Source organism: Gambusia affinis, linkage group LG07, assembly GCF_019740435.1.
Source record: "Gambusia affinis linkage group LG07, SWU_Gaff_1.0, whole genome shotgun sequence".
Classification (NCBI taxonomy): Eukaryota; Metazoa; Chordata; class Actinopteri; order Cyprinodontiformes; family Poeciliidae; genus Gambusia; species Gambusia affinis.
In genome coordinates this window covers 2,661,135-2,683,137 of record NC_057874.1, presented here as the reverse complement: position 1 = coordinate 2,683,137, position 22,003 = coordinate 2,661,135, and the positions used below count along the sequence as shown (strand labels likewise).

The window sequence follows — 22,003 nt, the reverse complement described above, 5'->3', positions numbered from 1 at the left end:
AATCAAAACTAACTTAGAGTTAGTTTTGATTGAATTCATTCTGGAAATGCTCTGCGTTGTAGTCCACTTCCTGCTTCCTGCTCCAAAAGGAAGAGGTTCAAGCGTTTATATGTATACTTGGCGTTTGCACTATGCATTGGAACTGCACCAGCGTTCGCTTTTTTCAGTCCACATCAGATTTTGATTTTGCATTCACACCTCCCCAAATGAACCAAACGTATTAGGCAACCGACCTGGATAATAATGTCTATCTCCTCTCCTATAACTGCTAAAATGCTCTAAAAGTATTCATTGTAATGCAACAATAAATCAGAATCAATTTGTGTGTATACAATTGTGTGTAGCTGTGTACAATTGTGTGTTTGAAAACATTTCAAAGTTTTGAAGTGTTTTCAAAACTTAAAAATGTTAAAATCTAAAGTCTGCCCTTAGCTTCCTCCTTGTACTCATCGCTATGCCACCATCATAAATGATGTGACATGAAGAAATGATGCCACACCCCTAATTATATTGCTAATTCTTGTCCAATATAACACATAAGTGTGTGTGGGGAAAAGGATCAGCAAAGCTAAAAACACCGGCAGACGTTTTCTGCAAGTGGGAAACAGAGGATGGTGAGCAGAGCGTGACAGAAGAACTATTCCCTCCACTGACAGATAGCTGACAGGCCGCATCGCAGCCGGATGGATGAAGGGTTCCTCCGATCATCTGTGGAGAGACAGGCCTCAGTCTCTGGGGTGAGCGCTGGATGACACAGGCCAGCGTTTCTCTGGCTGACTGGATCAACCTGCTGAGCGTCTGCAGGAGCGAGAAACCAAAGAAAGAAAAGAGAATCAGTGTCTGAGCTGTTGATAAAAGACTTTGTAGAAGAGTGTTCTGTTTAAAAGATTAAGTTAAAACAAAATAATAAAAACAAGAGATATGTTAGTTGATCAATTAATTGGATATAAATATTTATTTCTACATTCATTTTTGAGTGTTGTAATTTATCTTTTATGCTTTTGTTTCTTACTAAAACCAGTATTTTCATGTGACACTCTTATTCTTGAGCGCTGTGTTTTTTCATCTGTTTATTTATTCCAGGTGAATTTTTCACTGTTGATTTTTCCAAGCCCTTTTTCTTCCATCCATATTCTTCATCCCCCTAAAAATACGTCATTTTTTCAAATTATTTCTCCGTCCTCCCTTTAACTCTGATAATTACTATCAATTTTGATGTATTTTAATTTGGTTTGGTATACCTTTGGTGTCATTTATGGTGTTGTTTTAATTGACTGTTTTTATGGGAAGCATTTTGTAACAATTGTTTTAAAAAGTACAACACACAGCATTATTAACATTATTAATATTTTCTCTTTTCCTGTACTTCTGTTGTGTTGTTTTTATTTCTTTCTTGCTCACTGATGATTTATCTAAAAAAAAAAAAACAACAAAAACAATCCAACGTTGTCAGACGACCTCCTGTGAAAAAGTTCCAGTGGTAGTTCAGTCTTCCAGTGGTGACCCACACCACACCTGCTGCAGCTCTGTGTTGTGGTCAGTGCTGCATCCTTATGCTTTTTAAAATACATTTATTGTTTCAGATGACGCAACAATTGGACTAGAGGGAGAATGGAGCATAAAGTTGGAGTTCAGACGATGCAGATACTGTATGAAAGTTTAGGTAGATCTTCATCTTTACCAAGTCATCACTTCTGGACCTTGGTGCGTTGCCGTGGAGAACGCTCACGTTGCATAACGGGAGGAGCCGGAGCGTCACACTGTGCGTGTGGGAATACTAACAGGCTTCTTCCTCCTGCTGCTCTGTTCTGCAGGGTCCAGCAGAGTGAGATGACGGAGCGTCCAGTCGGCCTGAAGTTCCCCTGACTCCCCAGCTGAAACCTTCAACAGAACCTGAGGTCAAGCTTCTCCCCCTCCTGCCTCCTCCACCCCACCGTTTCCTGAACCCCTCCTCTGGTTCCGGGTCATGGCGCTCCCCAGTGCCAACGAGTTCCACTGGCAGAGCCTGGCGCGTCTGCCCTGCGGCCGCGTCTACCACTCTCTGTCTGAGGTGGGGGGACAGATGTACATGCTGGGGGGCTGCGACGCTGCGGGGCGGCCGTGCCCCGGACTGGACCTGTACTCTCCTGAGGTACCAATCAGTACCACCTGGATGCTGATGCTGCATAATTACACATATTTAGCTTTTTTAATCTTTTTTTTTTTTTATGTTTGCTTGAAATGAAGTGTGCCTTTTTCTCTTTTGCAAAAACTTGAAGGGGTTTTTATGCCTATATATATATATATATATATATATATATATATATATATATATATATATATATATATATATTAATAATAGAACATATACAGTACATTGAGAAAGTTCTGCACTTACTCTGTTAACCTAACCTCCTCTGGGTGAAAACTACAGGCCCAACATTCCTACATGTTTCTGGCAGATGCTAAAAATATTGTTAAAAAAGTAAACCTTTAAACTTTTGATGTGATAATATAATTCAATAACTGCTTCTGCCTTAAACCACAAACAGCAACATGAGAAGGTGGACACCTGACCGTTAGGTGCGTGGCCTTAAAACTTGTGTTTTTACCGTTTTTTACCGTGTGTGTTCAGGGGGACCGCTGGATAGGCTTGGCCCCAATGCCCACCCCCCGCGCAGGCGCGGCCGTGGCCGTGCTGGGGAAGCAGATCCTGGTGGTGGGCGGAGTGGGAGAAGACCAGCGCCCTCTGAAGGTGGTGGAGATGTACAACACGGAGGAAGGCAGGTGGAGGAAGAGGAGCGCGCTGCGGGAGGCCCTGATGGGCGTGTCCATCACTGTGAAAGGTATCCACGGTTACGCAGTAACTCCTCTGGATTTATCTTCTTACTAGCCATGAATCCTGTGAAAATAAAACAGCTTCCAAAGAAGAAAGGAGCTCAGCTCTTCAATCAGATAATAATGATAACAAAAGGAAAGATGGCCACAATTTTCTCATTTTGTCTAATTAAGGAGCTGCTTTAATCAAATCCAATTTGATATGATTAAAATCAAATTGCCCAAACAAAAATCACCATCAATCATCTCACATTTGTTCAATGGGCTTGTTGCTCATCAGAAATAAACTTTGTAACATGGTAATAACTGCCATGCTAAAGTTTAGCCTCTTCTGTTCTATAAAGAAAAGTGCAGATGAACAGTTTTATATAAAGCAATAAGACAAAAATAAAAGGGGAAGAACTGGATGAAATATGGTGAAGAGCCGGAGCTGAAGTGTAGAAGTGGGAGGCGCTGGAGGTCTTTGAAGCTCCGCTGGCAGCAGTTAAAGCTCTCAGTCTTCTTGGATGAGCATGTTGAGGCTTTTCACACCTGCAGTTTATCCCGTTCATCCCAGCAGATCCGCCCAGGCTCTGTCGCTCCTGTGAAACTGCCATCTTCAATTCATGTCGAGCCAAACAAGCCAGATTTAGTTCCTGTGGAACATCTGTGGACTGACCTGGTTGGGAGGGACGCTTTACATTTTTTACAAACGCTTGTAAATCTTTCATGAGCTTAAAAAAGAAAAAAGGGACGAGTAGGCGTAACATGTAATGAAGAGTCAAATCCTCCTGACCAACAGAACCGTCCACCGTCTGACCAAACCATCGGCACAGACAGATGAAAAAAAATATTCCTTTTCGTGTTGACTAAGTGAAGCATTTGTTATTAAGATTTTTGAGAATCTTCATTCATATTACATAACCATCTCCAGGTAATTAGGTATTGTCTTTGTTCTTAAATCTAAAGTGTTTATTTTTTTTAATAAAGGTTGCTTTACATCAAAAACAACACTGCAGAAAAACCAACGCTGCTGGATTGTCTTTTCTATATTTTAGACACGCTCCATGGAAACATTTGTGAATACGTTGATCTTCTGGGGGGAAAAAAATCTGCAAATCGGTGAATCTGCCAATACTAAATAGGGATCTGTTGCACATTATAATAAAAAAATACTTGTTTTATTATAATGAACAGTTCTGATCAACTAAAGAGAAGTTTCCTAAAACGTCTGTCTGTGGTAGATAGCCGTGCTCTGGCTGTTGGAGGAATGGCTGCTGACCTGCTCCCTCGCAGCGTCCTGCAGCAGTATGACCTCAGAAAGGACGTCTGGGCGCTACTTCCTCCCATGCCGACTCCTCGCTACGACGCCAATTGCCACCTGCTGGGCAACAAGCTTTATGTTGCAGGTAACTCTCCAGAATAAACAGCTTTTCTAGCTTTTGGCACTTTTTCCAGAAAAGAAAAAAAAAACACACGATTGTTTTCTTGAAGGTGGTCGCCAGTGTAAGCGACCAGTGAAAGCTTTTGAGGTGTACGACACAGAAGCACGCTCCTGGACCTCGCTGCCTGTTTTGCCGTGTAAGCGCACCTACGGGGGTGTGGTATGGGACTCTGCTGGGAGGCTGTGTCTGCTGGGAGGATTACGGCAAGGCGGGGGACACCAAAGCTCCAAGTTCACCAAGAACGTCAATATTTTTGATACCAATCAAGGTACAGAAACACACGTGTTGTCTTCAGAGGGTTTTGTTTGCACCCATTGCTGTGTTTTGGCAAATCACCAATCTTTTAAAAAGCCTGACCTTTAAAATCGCCAATTCTGATTTTGTCCGATACAAATATTGTTTTTGTCTGAAATGTTGCTAAATATAGCAATAAAGCCCCTGAGTTGGCAACAGTGGGGCGACTGTTAACTGCAAACATGCAGACGTGACCTGGTGGGCGGGGCTAACAGTTAAACCTCTCAGGGTAAAGCAGAAGAGAACAGTGGTTGATTTTTAGACCTTTGGTGGGTTAAATAAGATCAGCTTCACATGTAAATATCCGTCCATCACCAGTCTCCCAAAATGAAGGAAATTGGTGCAGATAACTCAGTGGGTTAATAAATCGGTGAACTGCATATGTCCCCTGCTGGTCATTCAGTTTACTCCCAAATTATTCTTACATCCTGGAAGATTTAGGGGTTAAAGTAATATTTCAATTTTATGAATATACTGTATATTCTTAATGACTAGAAGTAATATTAATACAATGTCCTGGTTTGAGTACTTAGAACTTGAACCCAAGTAAGAGTAGCACTACTTTAGCATATTTTCACTCTGATCTCTGGTGTTAATACAGTATCTATGATATGATAAAACAAACAAAGGTTCAAAAATTACTATTTCTTAACACAGAAAACATGTTTGTCGGGTTTTTTTGTTGGTATTAACAGCAAGTTTTGAACACATCTTCACCACTTCCTCTGAATGTTCAGTTTGAATCGACTGGAGAAGTGCGATCGTATTGAGCATTGTTGCTGTTCTGCGGCCGGCCGTGATAACCACGTAGGGCAGCAGAGTTCGATCAGCGGGGCTCCACTTCCAGGAGTCGGTTAGCTTGCTGAGAAGTTGTGGGTGGCAGCCTGTCTCCTGCGTTTTCTCCAAAAGCTCAATATGAAGCCTTCTCCCTCACTCTCTGTTTGTTCTGTGCAGAGTCTGAAACTGACGTGTTGCTGAAAAAAACATTGAAAATGACTCTTGCCCTGTGTTTTACCCATATTTAGAAATACTGCTAAATATGGGGGGAAAAATTATTTAAAAAATATGGTTTTACATATTTGTTAAAAGGAAACAAGCAATGAGAGCCAGGGGAGGGTGAGCCATGCAAACTAGCCTAGCATTGGTGGGAGGCTATGTTGTGGTGAAGCAGCTGTAGCAGAAAGCCGGGGGACGATGGGGGGAAGAAGGGGAGCGGCTGTCAGTCATGTTCATCGCTCCTCTTCCTCCCCCCACTGTCCCCTTGCTTTCTGCTACAGCTGCTTCACCACAATTTTGCCACCTTTAACTTTGAGAAATAAGGTAAGAAACAATTTTCCTATGAACATTTTTGCAACAAATTAATTCACACCCTGCTTTGGTGCAATCTGGTTTTGTGGACACGACTCAAAGCGTAGTAATGGCGCCTGCTGGTGGACGTCACTAGCTATAGCAGCTCCTATAGGCGCTGTCCAGTAACAGTGCTATGCCTCATTACACATCAGGGCCAAACTTGAGACGATTATACGCCTAGCAATGACAACATGCTTCTTACAGGAGGCTACCTCCATTCTGGAGCTTTGATACTAATAATAGTCAGGCACCAGTAACTAAATGGCCGGTGTTGGCAGATGAGAAAGAAACTACTAGAGTAGATAAACCACTTAGCATTGGAGAAGCTAGCAACTAGCATACCTGGCTGGTCACCCGCTGGATTGTCTTCTTCCTCTAGTGGCTATTAGCATAGGAAGGATAGCATTAGCATTGGCGAGGGTAATGACAACCAGATATTCAAAACACTGCTTCTGGATTTTAGGTTGATCCTGTTCACTTTACTTTGTCTGTATGGTTTATTCTCAGTCTCATTCTTTTGACCTGTGATTAAAATGTTGTCATTTCTTTTTTATATATAAAACCTCAACAGTCAAAGGTTTAAGCTAGATGGTTGAAGGAGTCACTTAAACGTTTCCTTCTGTAGCTTTTTTAATCCAGCAATGGAGGCAGTTAAGGTGGTGACAGATTGTTTTTTTTCTTTTCTTTACATCTTCAGGCCTTAAAAAATAAAGTCAAAGAAGAAACTGGCTTCTTTTTCAGTCAAAGTGTATTCGAAATAAATTTGACATTCTCCTCTCGGTAACGCTTTTAACTCCTACTTACTGTACACAAAGAATGAGGAGAAAATCCCAGAGGAGATGACATTGATTAGGACTCACATAAATCTGATTAATGAGTAAAGCTCTGGGCACAGAGCCGTATTCAATTATTTAGCTGAATGTGCCACCGACTCCAACAGATTCCCTTCCCTCTGATCCAAACTACGAGCTGCATTCATGCCGTTCGCTGTCAGTGTCTCCCCCAGTCCAGTGTCATCAGCTTTTTAACGTTGAGTTTTTCCACCGTCGTTACTAACGGCGATGCTGTGAGCATAGAGCAGATTGAACGCACGCAAGAGTGTGTGTACACCCTGTTTGTACACCACAGCAGTGTGTGTGTGAGATGGGGGGTGCTCATGACTTTTCTGCTTTGCAAGAGTTTTGCGAATTGAAAGTGACTTGAGGCGAATTCTCCCACTCGAGACGCCATCTGTGGGAGGCGTCAATACGAAGCTAAATATGCTTGCATTTTTCTCTAAAATAGCATGCTGCATATAAGAAAATGAAAAAAAAAACGCTAAAAAGAAATCTTACAGTTTGGTGTTTTTCAGAAGGCAGTTACTTTGACTGAGTCTAACCGTAACTGTGTGACAGACAAGATGGTGTGCTACAGGTTACCATGACACCGACATGCTGGCTACTAGAGGTGTGCGATACTGAATATTTTAGTGTCAATCTGATACCAAGTAAATACAGGGCTGGCACGGCCAATACTGATACTGACATTGATCATTTTTAACTTTGAAATATCATTAATTTAATTCAGTGTATTTATAAACTGCCAATTCACAACAAATGTGGTCTCAAGGCACTTTACCAAAAAAAGTTACTTCAGTTCAATCATACATATATTATAATTGATCCTAGTTGTCCTTGTCATCTGAATCGGCTTGTCAACACGATAAGTCATTAAAAAACATCTTTCTCCTACCACTTCCTGTCCTCTGCTTCCTCATTTCCGTTCCAGTAGCAACATCCGGTTGTTGATCACGTGACTCATAGTATGTGAAAAAAGTATTTCCATTGCAGTTTTGCAAAATACCCTAATTTTGATATGAACAAAAAGAAACCTTCATCCTAATGCAAAAGATTTACATCAAAAATGAATTTTTTGGGTTGTTTTTTTTTTTTTTTTCAAATTCGGTATGTTTTTATTAAGTGAATTTATTTTCGAAATGTCAATTTGCACAACTTTAAGGTTAATGGATAAGCATGGCTGCGACAGACTGGTGACCTGGTGACCCCGCCTCTCGCCCCAAACGTTCGCTGGAGAGGCACCAGCTCCCCTCCTGACCCCACCAGGGACAAGGATGTAAAGAAAATGGATGGATGGATGGAACAACAATGTAAACAGTTACATAAGATATATCTGTAATTCAGCCTTAGTGCTAGTGCTCGTCACCTAGCCAATCAGAGGTCTGTGTCTTATTCAGGCACTGGAACAACAAGCTCCGCCTCCTTGGGAGCGTTTTTGAGAAATTATAGTCTGTGATTTTACAGAAGTTATGGAGCTTTGGGTTCAACACTTTCAAATGAAAGACTCAACTTTTGATTAACTTTGAGAAGCAGTGAGAGTTCTGGTGGAGCCAGCTGCACAAAATCCAAGGAGGCCAGTGTCAACACATAATCACATTGATGCTGCAAACAAACTGACATGTGAAAAAAGTGTTTCTGTTGCAGTTCTGTAAAAAAAACCCACACATTTCAGTTGAATGAAATTGAAATATCATCTCAACTAAACACAAAAACTTTGTATCAAAAAACTTGCAATTTGTGCAATTTAATAACCAATTAAAATGCACCTACAGGAAGAAGGTCACTAGAATCATTGACAAAGCTCAACTTTACATTTACGCAAGGTTAGAAACGTGTGTGAGAAGCTTTTACGTTCAGAATGTCATCATAGTGGCTCACAAACATTCTGCAACTCAGCTCTAATGTCAAAGATAAAGACATCTGTCCATTTTGCTTCGACTTGACACTTTCTCGATGATAGTATTCGCCAAAGACGTTGCTGTTAGCATTAGCCTCATGGTAAAGAGAAAGAGGTTACGGTGCAAACAGGCTGGTTCCTTCAGACTCGTGCCTCCATCCAGCCGACGCGCCCCGGAGTAACAGGTGAACAAATTGAGGGGGGAATGAAAGAAGAAATGGGAAAGAGAAAATCAATAAGTCATTCCAGACAGCCGGGCATCCAGTCACACTTTGGGATCGGTCGAATGCAAGCCGAATAAAGCAGAACACAGCGGCGATAACGTTAATATATGATAATAGGGGGGGAGAGATTGACTTGTGTGTTTGGAGAAAGAGAGAGAAAAACGGAAAGGGGAAACGCTTCCCAACACACACAAACGTCCCAGCATGCCCGCTGACGAGCGCACAGCCGCAGTCGCTTTCTCCAATCTAATTCTGCCTGAGATGAGATGGGAGATGAGCTGCTGGGGGATGAGGACCGTTTCAAATTACAAGATCCAGAAACAGATTACTTTATTATCCATCTGCAGCAATATTCCTCCACACAGACACACGGCCGTGCAATCTGCCGTGACACATTGATATTGTATTACTGCTCCATCTCTCCAGCATTAAGACGCACGCCTGTTAGCGGATGTTGTATTCTGGGTAACAAAAAAAAAAAAAAGTCTGTTTGTGGAGAGGAAATTGTCGCACTTTTAACTTTTTGAAACCAAAATCACAGTGGAAATGTTTTCCAACGTTCCTCTTCTGCAGCTTGTCTAGTTTATGAGCTTAGATTGGAAAATAAAAACAACAACTATAAAACATGTTGCCACACTTTTGTCATTTTTTTTTTACAGCAACTTTTTCAGAGACAACTTGAATGTTTATTTCCCCAAACTTACTGTTTTAGATTCAGCCAGTAACAGCTGAACAATTCAGAGATGAACATGAATAACCTTTATGGATTTGAACACTTTCCCGTCAGCAGAAAAATCGACTGCTGAAATAATCACTTGTACTCCTCCCTCAGTAGGAGGTAGACGGTGATAGATTTGGAGAAATTAAAAAGATTACATCATTCGGTTCAGTGTAAAGAACACTGCCCAGCTTAAAGAAGAACTGTTTATAGACTAAACTACATAAGACCATTCTGATTATTGTCAGCAAAAACACCCAAATCTGCTTAAGTCATTTTTCCCATTAGATTAGTTTAAAAACCTGCATAAAAAAGACACTTTTGTTGAATTAAAAAAAAAATAATAATCTACAGTTAAATAATTAATACAATTAAAAACCTTCTTACTACAAATTAGTAAATTAAAGAGAAAAAACAATCGCCACATCTATATGAAATCAATTGTATCTAGATAGAAGAGAACAGTATCCTATAAAGTATTGGTTGCTTTGCACAGAGAGAATCAGGTGACACTTTACATGAAGGTTCTTTATTGTACATAAGTCTGACAGGAAACTTTATGAATGTTCATGACTCTAGTTATAAAGCATCCTTTGGTAAATAATGAAACTTTTAATGCCAAGTTGACATTTTTAATTGACTTGTAATGCAAGTTTTAATTAAATTTTGCATTAAATATTTCATTATTTACTGAATAATGCCAAGTTGACACTTTTAATGCAACTTTGCGTTAAAAGTGTCATTGTTTGTCGAATGACACTTCATGAAAACGTTCATAAAGACTCCTTCATGTTTGTAACAGGTGTTATGTGGTGTTTATGTCAGTCTTATGTCAGTCTCATGTCAGTCTCATGTCAGTCTCATGTACGCCCCTTCAAATAAAGTGTTACTGAGAATCGTTTCTGATTAGAGGCAGACTCTGCAGAGCAACAGGTTATCAGTGTGTGTAAAAGCTCACATGGTCAGTGGGTTGACCAGAGGTTTTGTCTTTCGCATTGATCTGCACTCACATGGATCCCGCTGCACAGTCTGAATGTTTTTATTGTGTCTAACTCACTGACACATCCCTGAAATCTGAACCAATCATCTGCTCACGAGTTTCTTTTTGTCGTCTTCGTGTTCTGAAGAAAATAGAATGAGTAGCTATGATTCGAGAAAAAAAACAACAACTTAAAAGTCTTCATAGTTAGTGAGCAAAAAAAAACACATTTCAATATTTAGTATTGGATTTTAACACTGGATTTTAACATTGCCCTTTTTAACACTGAAAGTGAAAGTGTCTCCTTTCCTGTTGGGAAAGAAGAAAACACTGAAAGTGTTAAAAAGGGCAACAAATGGCTGGACGAGAAATGAGAAACAGTCTTTCTGTACCATTAAGTCATAAAAAGCCCACTGAGGTCGGAAACATTCTGTTCAGCAGCATCATCTCTCAGTCAGAGGTATTTGAGATTTCACATGTGACAGGCACAATCCATCAAAGCTCAAGAACTAATCACCATCCTTCTCTAGTTTTAATCACCAGGGAGAATTACAGAGGAGAGCTGCGGACGAAATTAAAACCAGGCAGACTACAAAGCCAGGTCTTCAGAGAATTCCTCATCTCCTTCATGCTTTTGTCTTCTCTCTGCCATCATCCCCCTTTTCTCTGTTCTCCTCTGTCGTCTCTCCTGTCAGAACGGCATGATTATCTTCACACAAAGACCGAAGATCTTAATGTGAAGACTTGTGTGGTTCTTGGTCCTCCTTAGCAAACTGAAGATTTGGGCCATTCTTCTAAACTAAAGATTTACGCAGAGATTTGAGAGGATCAAATGGTTTTTCAGACACGTGGCAGAAATGCTGTGATTTTCCGTATTTTCTGGACTACAGAGCTCGTCATACTGTAAGCCGCACCTACAATTTCTTTGACAAAAATTGGAAACGTACATATATAGGCTGCTGGTATCACAACCGGTCTTGGTTTTCCATAAGGACCCAGCAGAGGGGAGCGTTCTAATAAATCTACTGGATTTATTAAGGCGCAGCCCTCTGTCCCCAACGCCGAACCATAAACTCGTTCACTCCAACTTTACGTGCAGCGGCTCTATTTCCCTCCTGTACTGGCGGATCGACAGCCCTCAACTTAAAAGCTGCATCATATGAGTTTGAGGAAATGTCTCCGTTTCCTGTGTCATTCCCATTTCTTTATTTTTTTTATTTTTATTTACCCATTAATTCATTTGTGCAGTTCTTTTGCTTCGGTGTGTATGTGTATTCGACATGTGGTGCAAGTTAAATGTCGGTGACCCCACGCCGTTCGGACGCCGTGTGCAGATAATCTGTTATAGAGCAAAGCAAACTGCCCAGCTTCTCCATGTGGATCAGCTGACACAGTGGAACACGAAAGACAGAAAGGTTTGAATGGTTGAAACAAAGTCGATGTGTTCAAAACTCACTTTACCTGCACCATCAATTTGTACTAAACTCTACATCAGGGGTGTCAAACTGCAGTCCTCGAGGGCCGCTGTCCTGCAACTTTTAGATGTGCCTCCGCTGCACCACACCTGAATAGAATAATTAGGTCATTAGCAAGGCTTTGGAGAACTGGTCTATACAAGGAGGAGGTAATTAAGCCATTTCATTCCAGTGTTTTGTACCTGTGGCACATCTAAAAACTGCAGGACAGTGGCCCTGGAGGACTGGAGCTTGACACCCCTGCTCTACATCAACAAATCAGCTCTCATTACCAAGGTAGAAGGTGGAAGCGGCGTTTGCCGACATTGGACGCATTCACTGAAAGCGCCTTTCAGTGCTACGGATAATGAGTGCTGATTTTCATTAAAATGCGTCCGCTGACTGCACATGACATCACAAAGAGAAGCAGCTTTTCCCCGGAGAGGAGCGGAGCGGACAGCCAGCTGGGAGTTCTCCTGGTTCTCCTCGGCAGAACCGAACCAGACTGGAAGACTCAGGGACGACTCTCCATCTGGCCTCTTGTCGCTCTCTCTCTTTTTTATTTTATTTTTTCATTCTCTCCACACTTTGTCTGCCACTGCTGTTTACTCTCTCGCTGGTTGTTTCAGCAGCAGACTAGAAATTAATCAAGATAAAAGAGGGATGGATCGCAGAAAGAGGTTAGAAGAAAAACAAGGACTGAAGAGCACGAGTGAGATAAGCACACAAAGAGGAAAATCTTCTTTTTTTCACTCCTGCTCTATCGCTCCATCATTCTAATTCTCACTGACTCCCTTACATCCTTAATGAAGTTATCTGTCTTCCCTTGTCACGATTTCCTCCTGCCTGGCTTTCCCTCAGATAAACAAGATTTGGCAGCAGCTATAAGTCTGAAAGTAGAAAGAAAAACTTTCCGCTGGATCTGTTGGGAAAGGAGAAAACTTCATTTTGATGGCTACATTTTCATTTAATTAGTTTTTTTTTTTTTTTTTAATAATCTGGAGCCTGTCAGGAGGCCGTAAATGAAATGTTTTGTCATTGTTCAACCATGTAGATTTAAGGAGATTAAATATCAGATGTAAAATCTTCCACACCTGCGGCTCTGATAAATATTTTTAATGGGGTTACAGGTATGTTGGGATTTTAGCGTTCAGTAGCTGCTTCAGGTGCAGTCATCTTCATGACTGCACCTGCGCTTTGCTCCCATTAGTGTGGCTTTAGTGGGGCTGTGGCAGCTACCAGTACCCTGCTAACGCTTCTGATGGTAGCTGGTTTTACTAGAGAAGCAGATTCACCTATTTGTGATTTTTTTTTTCCTTCTTCTTCTTTTTTTTTATGGAATGTAGCTAAAACATTCTGTATGGCTTGGGATGAGGAAATACCTCAGTGCATTGCTGTATATGTATTATATTGGCGAGCAATCCAGGAGAGCCCTTCATTTTTCTCAGCTTTGTCCCCAGTAGTGGACGTAAGACAGACTGTAAATCACGTGTCAAACTCTCAAAAGTTTGACATGTGAAACTTTCGAGGCCCTCCAGCAGGGCCGGCCCAATCCACCATGGGGCCCTAAGCAAAATTTGGTTTTGGGGCCCTTTATTTCTGCTAACAATGTGGATTGCTGGAATCAACTGTTAGACTGTCAGGTCATTCACACACCTGCTATAAACTTATTGCAACTTATTGATTCTGAGCCTTGAATTGATTTAAACAGAAGTTCCACATAATTTATAAATTGATGTAAAAATATTGTTTGTTTTAGCCACATAAGTGATCAGCAGCAAACAACATATCACCAACTACAGCTTAGAACAGCTCATTGATATATGAATGCAGTAGCCATGTAGACTGATGGAAAACATTTCATTTGTCAGATATTGAGAAGTTTAAATTATTCTTATCAAACATTTTCAAACACACTGTTTTGAAGCCAAAAACCTCCAGAAATATTCAAAGCCAAACAAGAGAATCAACTGCTTTCAAATTAAAACTCAGCTTCACACAAAGACGCTAGCATAAATGTTTGGCTGTTGAACTGAGTTGTTTTCACTCATTTTCTATTAGCAGCTTCACAAATCTTTTTTATAAACATTACATTACAAAGACATATTAAAACAAATCTTTATCTTGGCTTTTTTCCATTCTTCTTCTTTTCTTTCTCCCTGAAGGATAAATACTTTTTTGAAACATTGTTTTGCCATTTTATCTTCTACCGGAGCTTTGGACCTTTGGATGCTCTGCACACAGCAGCTCATGTTACCGGCAAAGCGTGAGGTTCCCACCGCGGCCAGCAGTGGGCCCTCAAGAGCAAATTCTTTTCTTTTTGTCCTTAAAATGATTTTTACATACATTATCAAATATATATTATTGCAAAAACAAATCAATTCATAATGAAATTATGTGTTTTTGTTATTATAATGACATAGAAATCGGTACTAAAAAAAAATCAGCTCCACTGAGGGGGACCCTGTTTGGCCCTGGGGCCCTAAGCGGCTGCTTTGTTTGCTTATGCCTTGGACTGGCCCTGCCCTCCAGCTTATATCAATGAGTCCGCCCAGTTTTACACAACCAGATCAAATTTTGACAAAAATCAGCAGATCAAAGTATCTGGAAAAATGTTTGGACCCATCGGGTTTCAGTGACTGCTGACTCCCACCTGGAGGTGGCAGTATTTCTTAATTCTACTACACTGCTGCAGATATGGCAAGTAACAAAAGTTGTACGTAAGTCCAAACGTGGGAAGATTCCTTGCAATTATCTCTGGATTAGCACCTTAAGATCTGTGATTTTGATTGCAAAACAAAAAATAAAAATCCCAGAAACAATCACAAAAAACTTGAGGGAACTCAACGGTTTGAAAAGATGTTCAGTATTATTTAATTTTCAGAAGACCTTATTCAATGTAGAGACAGCTGTTAATACTTTACTTTAGTATCTAGTTTATATACTTTGGATCAACATTATTAGACTATTTTTAGACTCCTATTCTTCCAACCCAGAAATGGACTTAGACCAGAGAATACTTATCTAACAACTTAAAGGATCACCTAGTTTACATACCTTAGATCAACATTAGATTCTTTTTCTTTTTTTGCTCTTTCCATTGGTTTGTTATTTTGTTTCTATTTCCTCTTAATTCCTGTAAAGCACTTTGTATTGCCTTGTTGCTGAAAATGTGCTCTACAAATAAAATTACCTTTACCAGTTCTTTGAAAGGTTCTTATCAATGCATTCTGGCACAACTGGCCCTTGAGAACATTCATGATTTTGATTTGGCCCAAAGTAAAAATGAGTTTGACATCTGCTGTGGGATGTATGAATGTTTAGGGCTAACAGACTCTACTTAAACTGAGCAGAATGGGAAACTTTTGTTGCTGTTTTAGGGAATTCTGCCAAATCGAAGCTCACAGATTATGAAAACGGAAAAGCTGCCCACCTTGTAGCACAGTGCACAGTGCTGCCTACATCTCTGTCAAATTTCAGTCAGATTTATGCTTCAGGAACCATGCTAGTTTGAATCGGCGCCGTTGTTCCTCCAGCATAGTCCAGACGTGTTCAGCGATCTCTCAGCAGGCATCAGCTTCACCACCACATCGCCATCTCTGACTTGACCTGCTTCCTTCCTTTGCCTGTTTGTTCTAACCTTTTTTAAGTACTTGACAGGTGTGTGTATATATATATATATTTGTGTGTGTGTGTGGGGGGGGGGGGGACAGAGAGTGCACACCTCTTCTAACTGCAGCTGCCTCCTGGGTGACCTGTTTGTGCAGGTCACACTCTGAAAACTCAGCAGCGTCCTGTCTGGCTGAAGGTGGACTACGCTGCCTCAGGAATTCACCTCGGCTACTTTGTGTGACCTTGCACATACACACACACGTACGCGAGCACACATGTTTGCTCACTCCAGCTGTCTTTTCTCTCTCTCTCTCTCCCTGTTCCATTCCAGGCGCCTGGCTCAAGTCCGAGGAGACGGTGGCGTTGAAAACTAAGAGAGCAGACTTTGCCGCCGCCTTCTTGCGCGGCAGGATGGTGGTTGCAGGTGGACTCGGTAAGACGGAAACACAAGCTCTGCTGCTCAGCCATCACCGAAATCACCGAACCACAATTGTATGGAGAGTTACCATAAATCAAAAACCTGTGACATAATTATTTAGATGTGTCAATTTGCTAAAACTGGAAACAAATACAGAAATAATTTATGAAATATCAATACATGTGCGCTGAATACATTGAATGTTTAAAGTTCATTTTCAAATCTAGATGGAAGTATGTTGGAGTTGGAGTTTCTGCATGGAGTTTGCATGTTCTCCCTGTGCATGGTGGGTTCTCTCCAGGTTCTCCGGCTTCCTCTCAGTCCAAAAACATGACAGTCAGTTTAAAGCTAGTTTTAATGGATTACAGCATCCTCTCCTAAGCTCATTACCATCACCAATTTATACACAAAATCATGAATTCTAATTAGATGTTTTTTTTGTTATTTTTGTTGGCAGATTTGGACACATTAATAAGCGTTTGTCTCTACGTGCCACCTTTAGGTCATGAACCCTCGGCGTTGGACACAGTGGAGGCTTTTAACCCTCAGAAAAAGAAGTGGGAACGTTTGGCTCCCATGAACTTCCCAAGATGCTCCGCCTCTTCCATTGTCATCAGAGATCGCCTCCTGGTGGTGGGAGGAGTTAACCAGGTTAGAAACAACTCCACACACACTACACTCTATCATGTGTGTGTTTATTAAAGGGATCTTCCTGATTTTCTTCATGTTCTGTGGATGTCTTAGCAGTAGAATTTCCCTTATCTCGAAAAGGAAGACATTTTGGAAAAGTGAGTAAATCTCACAGAGCAGGAAGGCCAACAGCCGGGAGGATTAAAGGCCTTTAATGCAACACAAATTGAAAACGGTGAAATAAAAGCTTTGTGATTTAGCTGGCTTAGCAGCCAAACTTTAACCAGATGCAGTATTTTCAATAGTGTGACGTAAAGAGAGACATGAAGAAAACTGAGTGTAATGGATTTTAAAGGTCTTGCATGATATTACTGTAATCATGTGCACACTTGAACATATTGCATACTATTTTGGGATAATTGATCTTACTAAACATTACATTAATGTTTTCATCATTATCTAACATTAGATTCAAACAGAATTGGCTGAAAACTTCACCTTTCTCCCAGCAAAGCATACAATCTTCCTCATAATAACCCCAGAGAGCCACCAGGGAGGGTTTATGTGTCCAAGTGGAGACTGGATTTATAGTCCAGGTATTCTTTGGTACACGAGCAACGTTGGTTATTTTAAAATGCTTTTTTTAATTGTATTAACCTTAACACAGCCACTCAATGTTGCTGAAAAAATGTTATTTGTAAACTAATGATGCTGAAAGGATCATTAGTTTCCATATTTCTTGGAGCGAGGCTGAAGCAGAAAAAAGTCTTCATGTTTCATGCCGCTTTTCTGGATTTCTGGACTTCTGATGTCATGCAACGCTGTTCACAATTTCAATATTTCTGCTTATTTCTGTCATTATTGTTCAGCTTTTTTTTGTTACCTTTTGTTTTATCTGCATTTTGTCGTCTTGAGTTGTTGCTGTAAGCAGAACAGCTGAGGGAGAACGCGGCTTTGGTTCAGTGAAATCTTCTGGTGTTGGTTGAGTTTTGAAGACATTGCTCTAAGAGGACAGATTGTGCTGTTTCATGCTTGTTGAGGGAGGCTTAAATTCAGTTTTCAGAAAAAATAAACAAAATGGAAAACAGCAGGTGAGCAGCAATTATGCCCTCCCCCCATCATCCCCCAGATATCATTATGAATTACTACAGATAGTTGAGATAGAGTTTACAGTCATATTTGCTGATAATTTTTGGCTTTTTTTCGTCATGCTGATCAGCTCCTTCTTATAAACTTTCCTTTATGGCCATTGAGAGCATTTTTCAAAATTAAATAGGATTGCTTTGTAATAAAGAAGTTAAAACACATTAATTAAGTTGTTTTTAGGATTTTTCATTGAATATTTTGTGATTATTACTTTCATTTTGTTTACTTTTTTCCATGTGGGTTTTAATTCTGCCAGTTTAACCTGATGCCAGAAGATCTGAGTCTCAGCAGCAATAAGGACATTATTAAGTTTAACATGCAGTACGTTAGAAAAGCACAGTTCTTCATATTTTGTCAAATTCCAACATTCAGTGTCTGCCCTGTTCTGTTTGACGTTCATCTTCCTTTATGATGATTTCATGTGATGTACAGTGCAAATTTTTACAATTATGTGTGTTAGCATGTAAAGGCGGGATGCAATATGAAAACTTTTGTTGGGTAGGAATACTTTTACAAGGGCCATGAACAGGGAGGAGTCAACACTGGAAGAACTGAAGTAGAATATTTTACCTACAGACCCATTTTAAGAAATTAGAATATTATAGAAAATCTCATTCATTTATTTATTAACTAAAATCAGCTACTGCGCTACTTAGGTTAATTCCATTCAGATTCATGTTTCCAATTCTTTATTTTTGTTCAAATTAACAACAACAAAAAAAGACAAATTAAATTATGATGAAAGTCATAATCAATCATAATTTAATGATGATTTTCTGCTTCTGGAATAGTTTAAAATTAGCTCATTACATCAGAGCAATAATAAGAAAAAAATTCTTAAACATATTCAAAAGTTTAAGATTATTTTAAAAACACATCGTCTGAACACATATTGGGATTTATTGAATACTGGTTTTAAATATATATTATGGCAACATTCATACATTTGTTTTTCGGCATCCCTTAGACTCTTTGAAAAACTAGCTGATAAATATTTGTGTCACTACGAAACGTTTTTCGGCCACGACAGCAGATAACCTTTAACTACAGCTGGAGCAGCTTGTCGGGGACTTTACTGTGAGTCTTCACTCATTACAGAGCCGAAGTATCGACCGCGGTGTCCGTGGGGAAATATGCGTAGCCCCTGACTGTCCGTCTTTTTACTCATTTCTGCCTCCGTCAGGTTCCCAGCTCAGCCCATGAGATCCTCTATGTCAAAGAAGAAGAGTATCTGTAGCGCGGTGCGACCGATGGCAGGTGATTGCTGCGGATTCCGCCTCTTTCCTCAATCAGAGTCCAGTGCACAGAAAGCAGCATGCGATGTAACAGGTAACACTGCCCCCTGCTGGAAGTAGCTGAGCAACGCGTCTGAACGCACAATGGAGCACCTGACTCCATCTTTGGATGGAGATTTAATTCCTGTAAAGGTGGAATTCTTCTGGAAGTTTCTGTCTCCCCCCCACCCCCATGCCTGGTCGTGTAGACAAACCAATATGAGAAATCAGTTTTACTGCTGATATGTATTTCATCTTGTGTCTTCGTTCTTTACTTCATGTGATTTAGGAACTATAGATAAGGTGGATTTTACAAAGCATTTTATTTTAGTGAGATAATGTGACAACAATATTTGTAGATTATTTAATTATACAGATAATACAGGGTTTTTTTGTTTGCTAGTTTGTTTCCAGGTACTGTGAAAGGGGCAATATAATGTAAAATGTACTTTTTGGAGCTTTATATCATGTTATAATGTTATTCCCTCATCAAAGTCATACCTGAAGTGTTGCCTTTATTTTTTTCATGGATGTTTGAGAATTCCTTTAATTTCCATGGCAACCATTCAGGTGTGCAAAATGCCTGGGTGGGTCTAGCCCCGCCTTTGAGACACAACACCTCCTCAAAGCTGCAGTTTCCAAGCTTCAGGTTTCCACCTCACAGAGCAGCCTTCCTCCGATCTCCCCCACTCGGCTCCTTCAAACTAGTCAGCAGCAATTAGCAAACATCTGGTGGATCTGTGCTTCTGCTGAGTTCATTATTTGAGCTGCGTCTCAGTGAAATGCTGGTAAAAAACGTTGTTAATGGGTTAACAGAGGAAACGTGTTGTGATGACTTTCTGTAGGCAGAGTTTCAGAAATAGCAGGAGTTTTTAAAGAGACAGAGGCCCAATTTCAAGATGTTAATTTAAAAGGTAAAATTTATTTTAATGATTTGACATATATAGATAGAGAGAGAAAGAGCATAATCAAATTACATAGTTAGTTGATTATGCTTTAAAATGGCACTGTGTGCCTGGAAAACACATAATACTGCCCCTTCAAGTATTATAGTCTTAGTTCCTTTAAGATAGTGTTTTCTTATGATATGACTCCTGTGTGGTGTACCACTTCCTGTTTGTGCGTTATGATCATGTATATGAAATTAACCATGTGTGAAATGCTGTTCTATTCAGAAATTTCATTGTGTATTTTATGTCTTAAGACAACATAAATCAGTGGAAAATTATTTTGTGGAATGAAAGTGACATATGCTTTTTACTATCATTTATGTTTATAAATCTGAAAAGTGTGGTGTGCATTCTTATGTATCCATTCTTCACGGTGCATATCATTTTACTAGAGGTCAGACTGTTACACTTTAGTGTCATCTAATCAGAATATCGTCTTCCACACTTTAAGCCACATGTCTGACTGCAAACTGTAAATTTGGACTTTTTATGACCTGTTTTTGTTTTTCTTTCACAAAGACCAGATTTGTAAAGTCCACAATTAATGGTTGACTGCTGAGTGTATTTTTCCAGCTGACCTATAGATTTGTTATTCACTAGCTGCTTTTCCATTACAAATCTGCGGCAAACGTTGTAGCTATTCTGCTGATGTCGGAAAAAGACAATTTTGCATTTGCTGTGTTTACATTAAATAAGAAACTCAGTTAAAGTCACACCTGAATAAGTTGTTCATGAGATAAAAAAAAAATGCTGTCACCGTCTTCCTCCCTCTTTCTGTCGATTTCTTTGTCCTTTCCACCAGTAGAGAAACCCGACTGTTGGTTGCGGCTGGTGTGATGTGAAAAAAATATTTTCATTGCAGTTTTACAAGACAAATAGATTTTGATGCGTTTGAAAAACCACTTCATCCAAGCGCAAAAACCTCTTAATAGAAAATGCTAGGGTTTTTTTCCATTAAGCAAATGTATTTTTGTAACTCCAATTTGTGCAATTTTAAGGTCAATGGAAACGCAGCTACTAATAACAAACAAAAACTCAGAGACATTCATCAAACAGCTGTGTACATACTGAGATTTAATTACACATATCAGGATTCTGTACAGTAATGAAGTGACTTCAGAAGACAACTGTGGCTGCATTGAATTTTCTTTGGGGGCATCACAGTAATAGTGTCTATATTGAGATCCCGGCCACACTTTGCAGTTTTTTTTATTGGTAAAACAGTTGCAAATCAGACATCCTTTTCCTGTAGAGTCAGAACTCAGCACCACTCAGTGTTGGTCTGTCAGATGAAATCCTAAAGACATGAAAAGGTTCATATGGTGGGTTTGCCTGTTCAACTCGTGCCTGCTGGATTTTGGACTCATTTCCAGGCACCAACTTGGACCCTGTTTGACTTCCAGGTCATCTTTCTGCCTACAGCAATACGATTCCTGTTCAACGCTGTTTACATCCTGTGTGCAAAAACTGCAAGAGGGAAATTTTACTGCAGACTTTGTTTGGGACCCACTTATTGTTGTGCACTGTCAGATGTGCATGTCTTTTTATTATTTGTATGTTTATTGTGCTGACACAAAAACTAAGCCATGTTTTCCTCTGCTACACAATGACATGTAATGCTGACTTCATGACTTCCTTTGTAAAATAAATTTTCTTATTGCACTTAGCTTCCACTAGATGGCAGCAGCCACACGCGAGTCCTTGTCGCTCTTTGTTGACATTCTGGCTCTTCCACAGTACGCCACTACTTTTACTTGAATACCCGAAAATTGCACTCAATTGAGAGGAACGCTACTTCAACTCAGTCCAATTCACTGCATGTAGGGCTGAACGGGCGGCCATTCTGATCCCTGACCAGCAAAAACAGTTTAAAACAGATATTTACAACCCAAAACGTTTGACCCAAACCATTCAGGTTAAAAGACAGTTGTTCTTGTTACTGACCAAATGTATGCAACCTTGTGAATATGAGGAAGGTTA

The 22,003-nt window shown here is 40.1% G+C and overlaps 1 protein-coding gene across 2 annotated transcripts in view; it reads left to right on the top strand.

Moving 5' to 3' along the window:
• klhdc8a (kelch domain containing 8A) overlaps positions 1–21,717 on the top strand; it is a 49,677-nt gene extending 27,960 nt beyond the window's left edge. The window contains exons 3-10 of one of the 2 annotated variants that reach the window (XM_044122335.1): positions 1,584–1,704; positions 1,815–2,131; positions 2,615–2,825; positions 4,041–4,205; positions 4,291–4,509; positions 15,937–16,038; positions 16,526–16,674; positions 18,983–21,717. In XM_044122335.1, coding sequence (XP_043978270.1) covers positions 1,967–2,131; positions 2,615–2,825; positions 4,041–4,205; positions 4,291–4,509; positions 15,937–16,038; positions 16,526–16,674; positions 18,983–19,036 — 1,065 coding nt within the window. In that variant the 5' untranslated portion in view covers positions 1,584–1,704; positions 1,815–1,966 and the 3' untranslated portion in view covers positions 19,037–21,717. The remainder of the gene's footprint in view (positions 1–1,583; positions 1,705–1,814; positions 2,132–2,614; positions 2,826–4,040; positions 4,206–4,290; positions 4,510–15,936; positions 16,039–16,525; positions 16,675–18,982) is intronic. The other variant, XM_044122337.1, reaches the window with a different exon arrangement.
• The last annotated feature ends 286 nt before the right edge of the window (positions 21,718–22,003 follow it).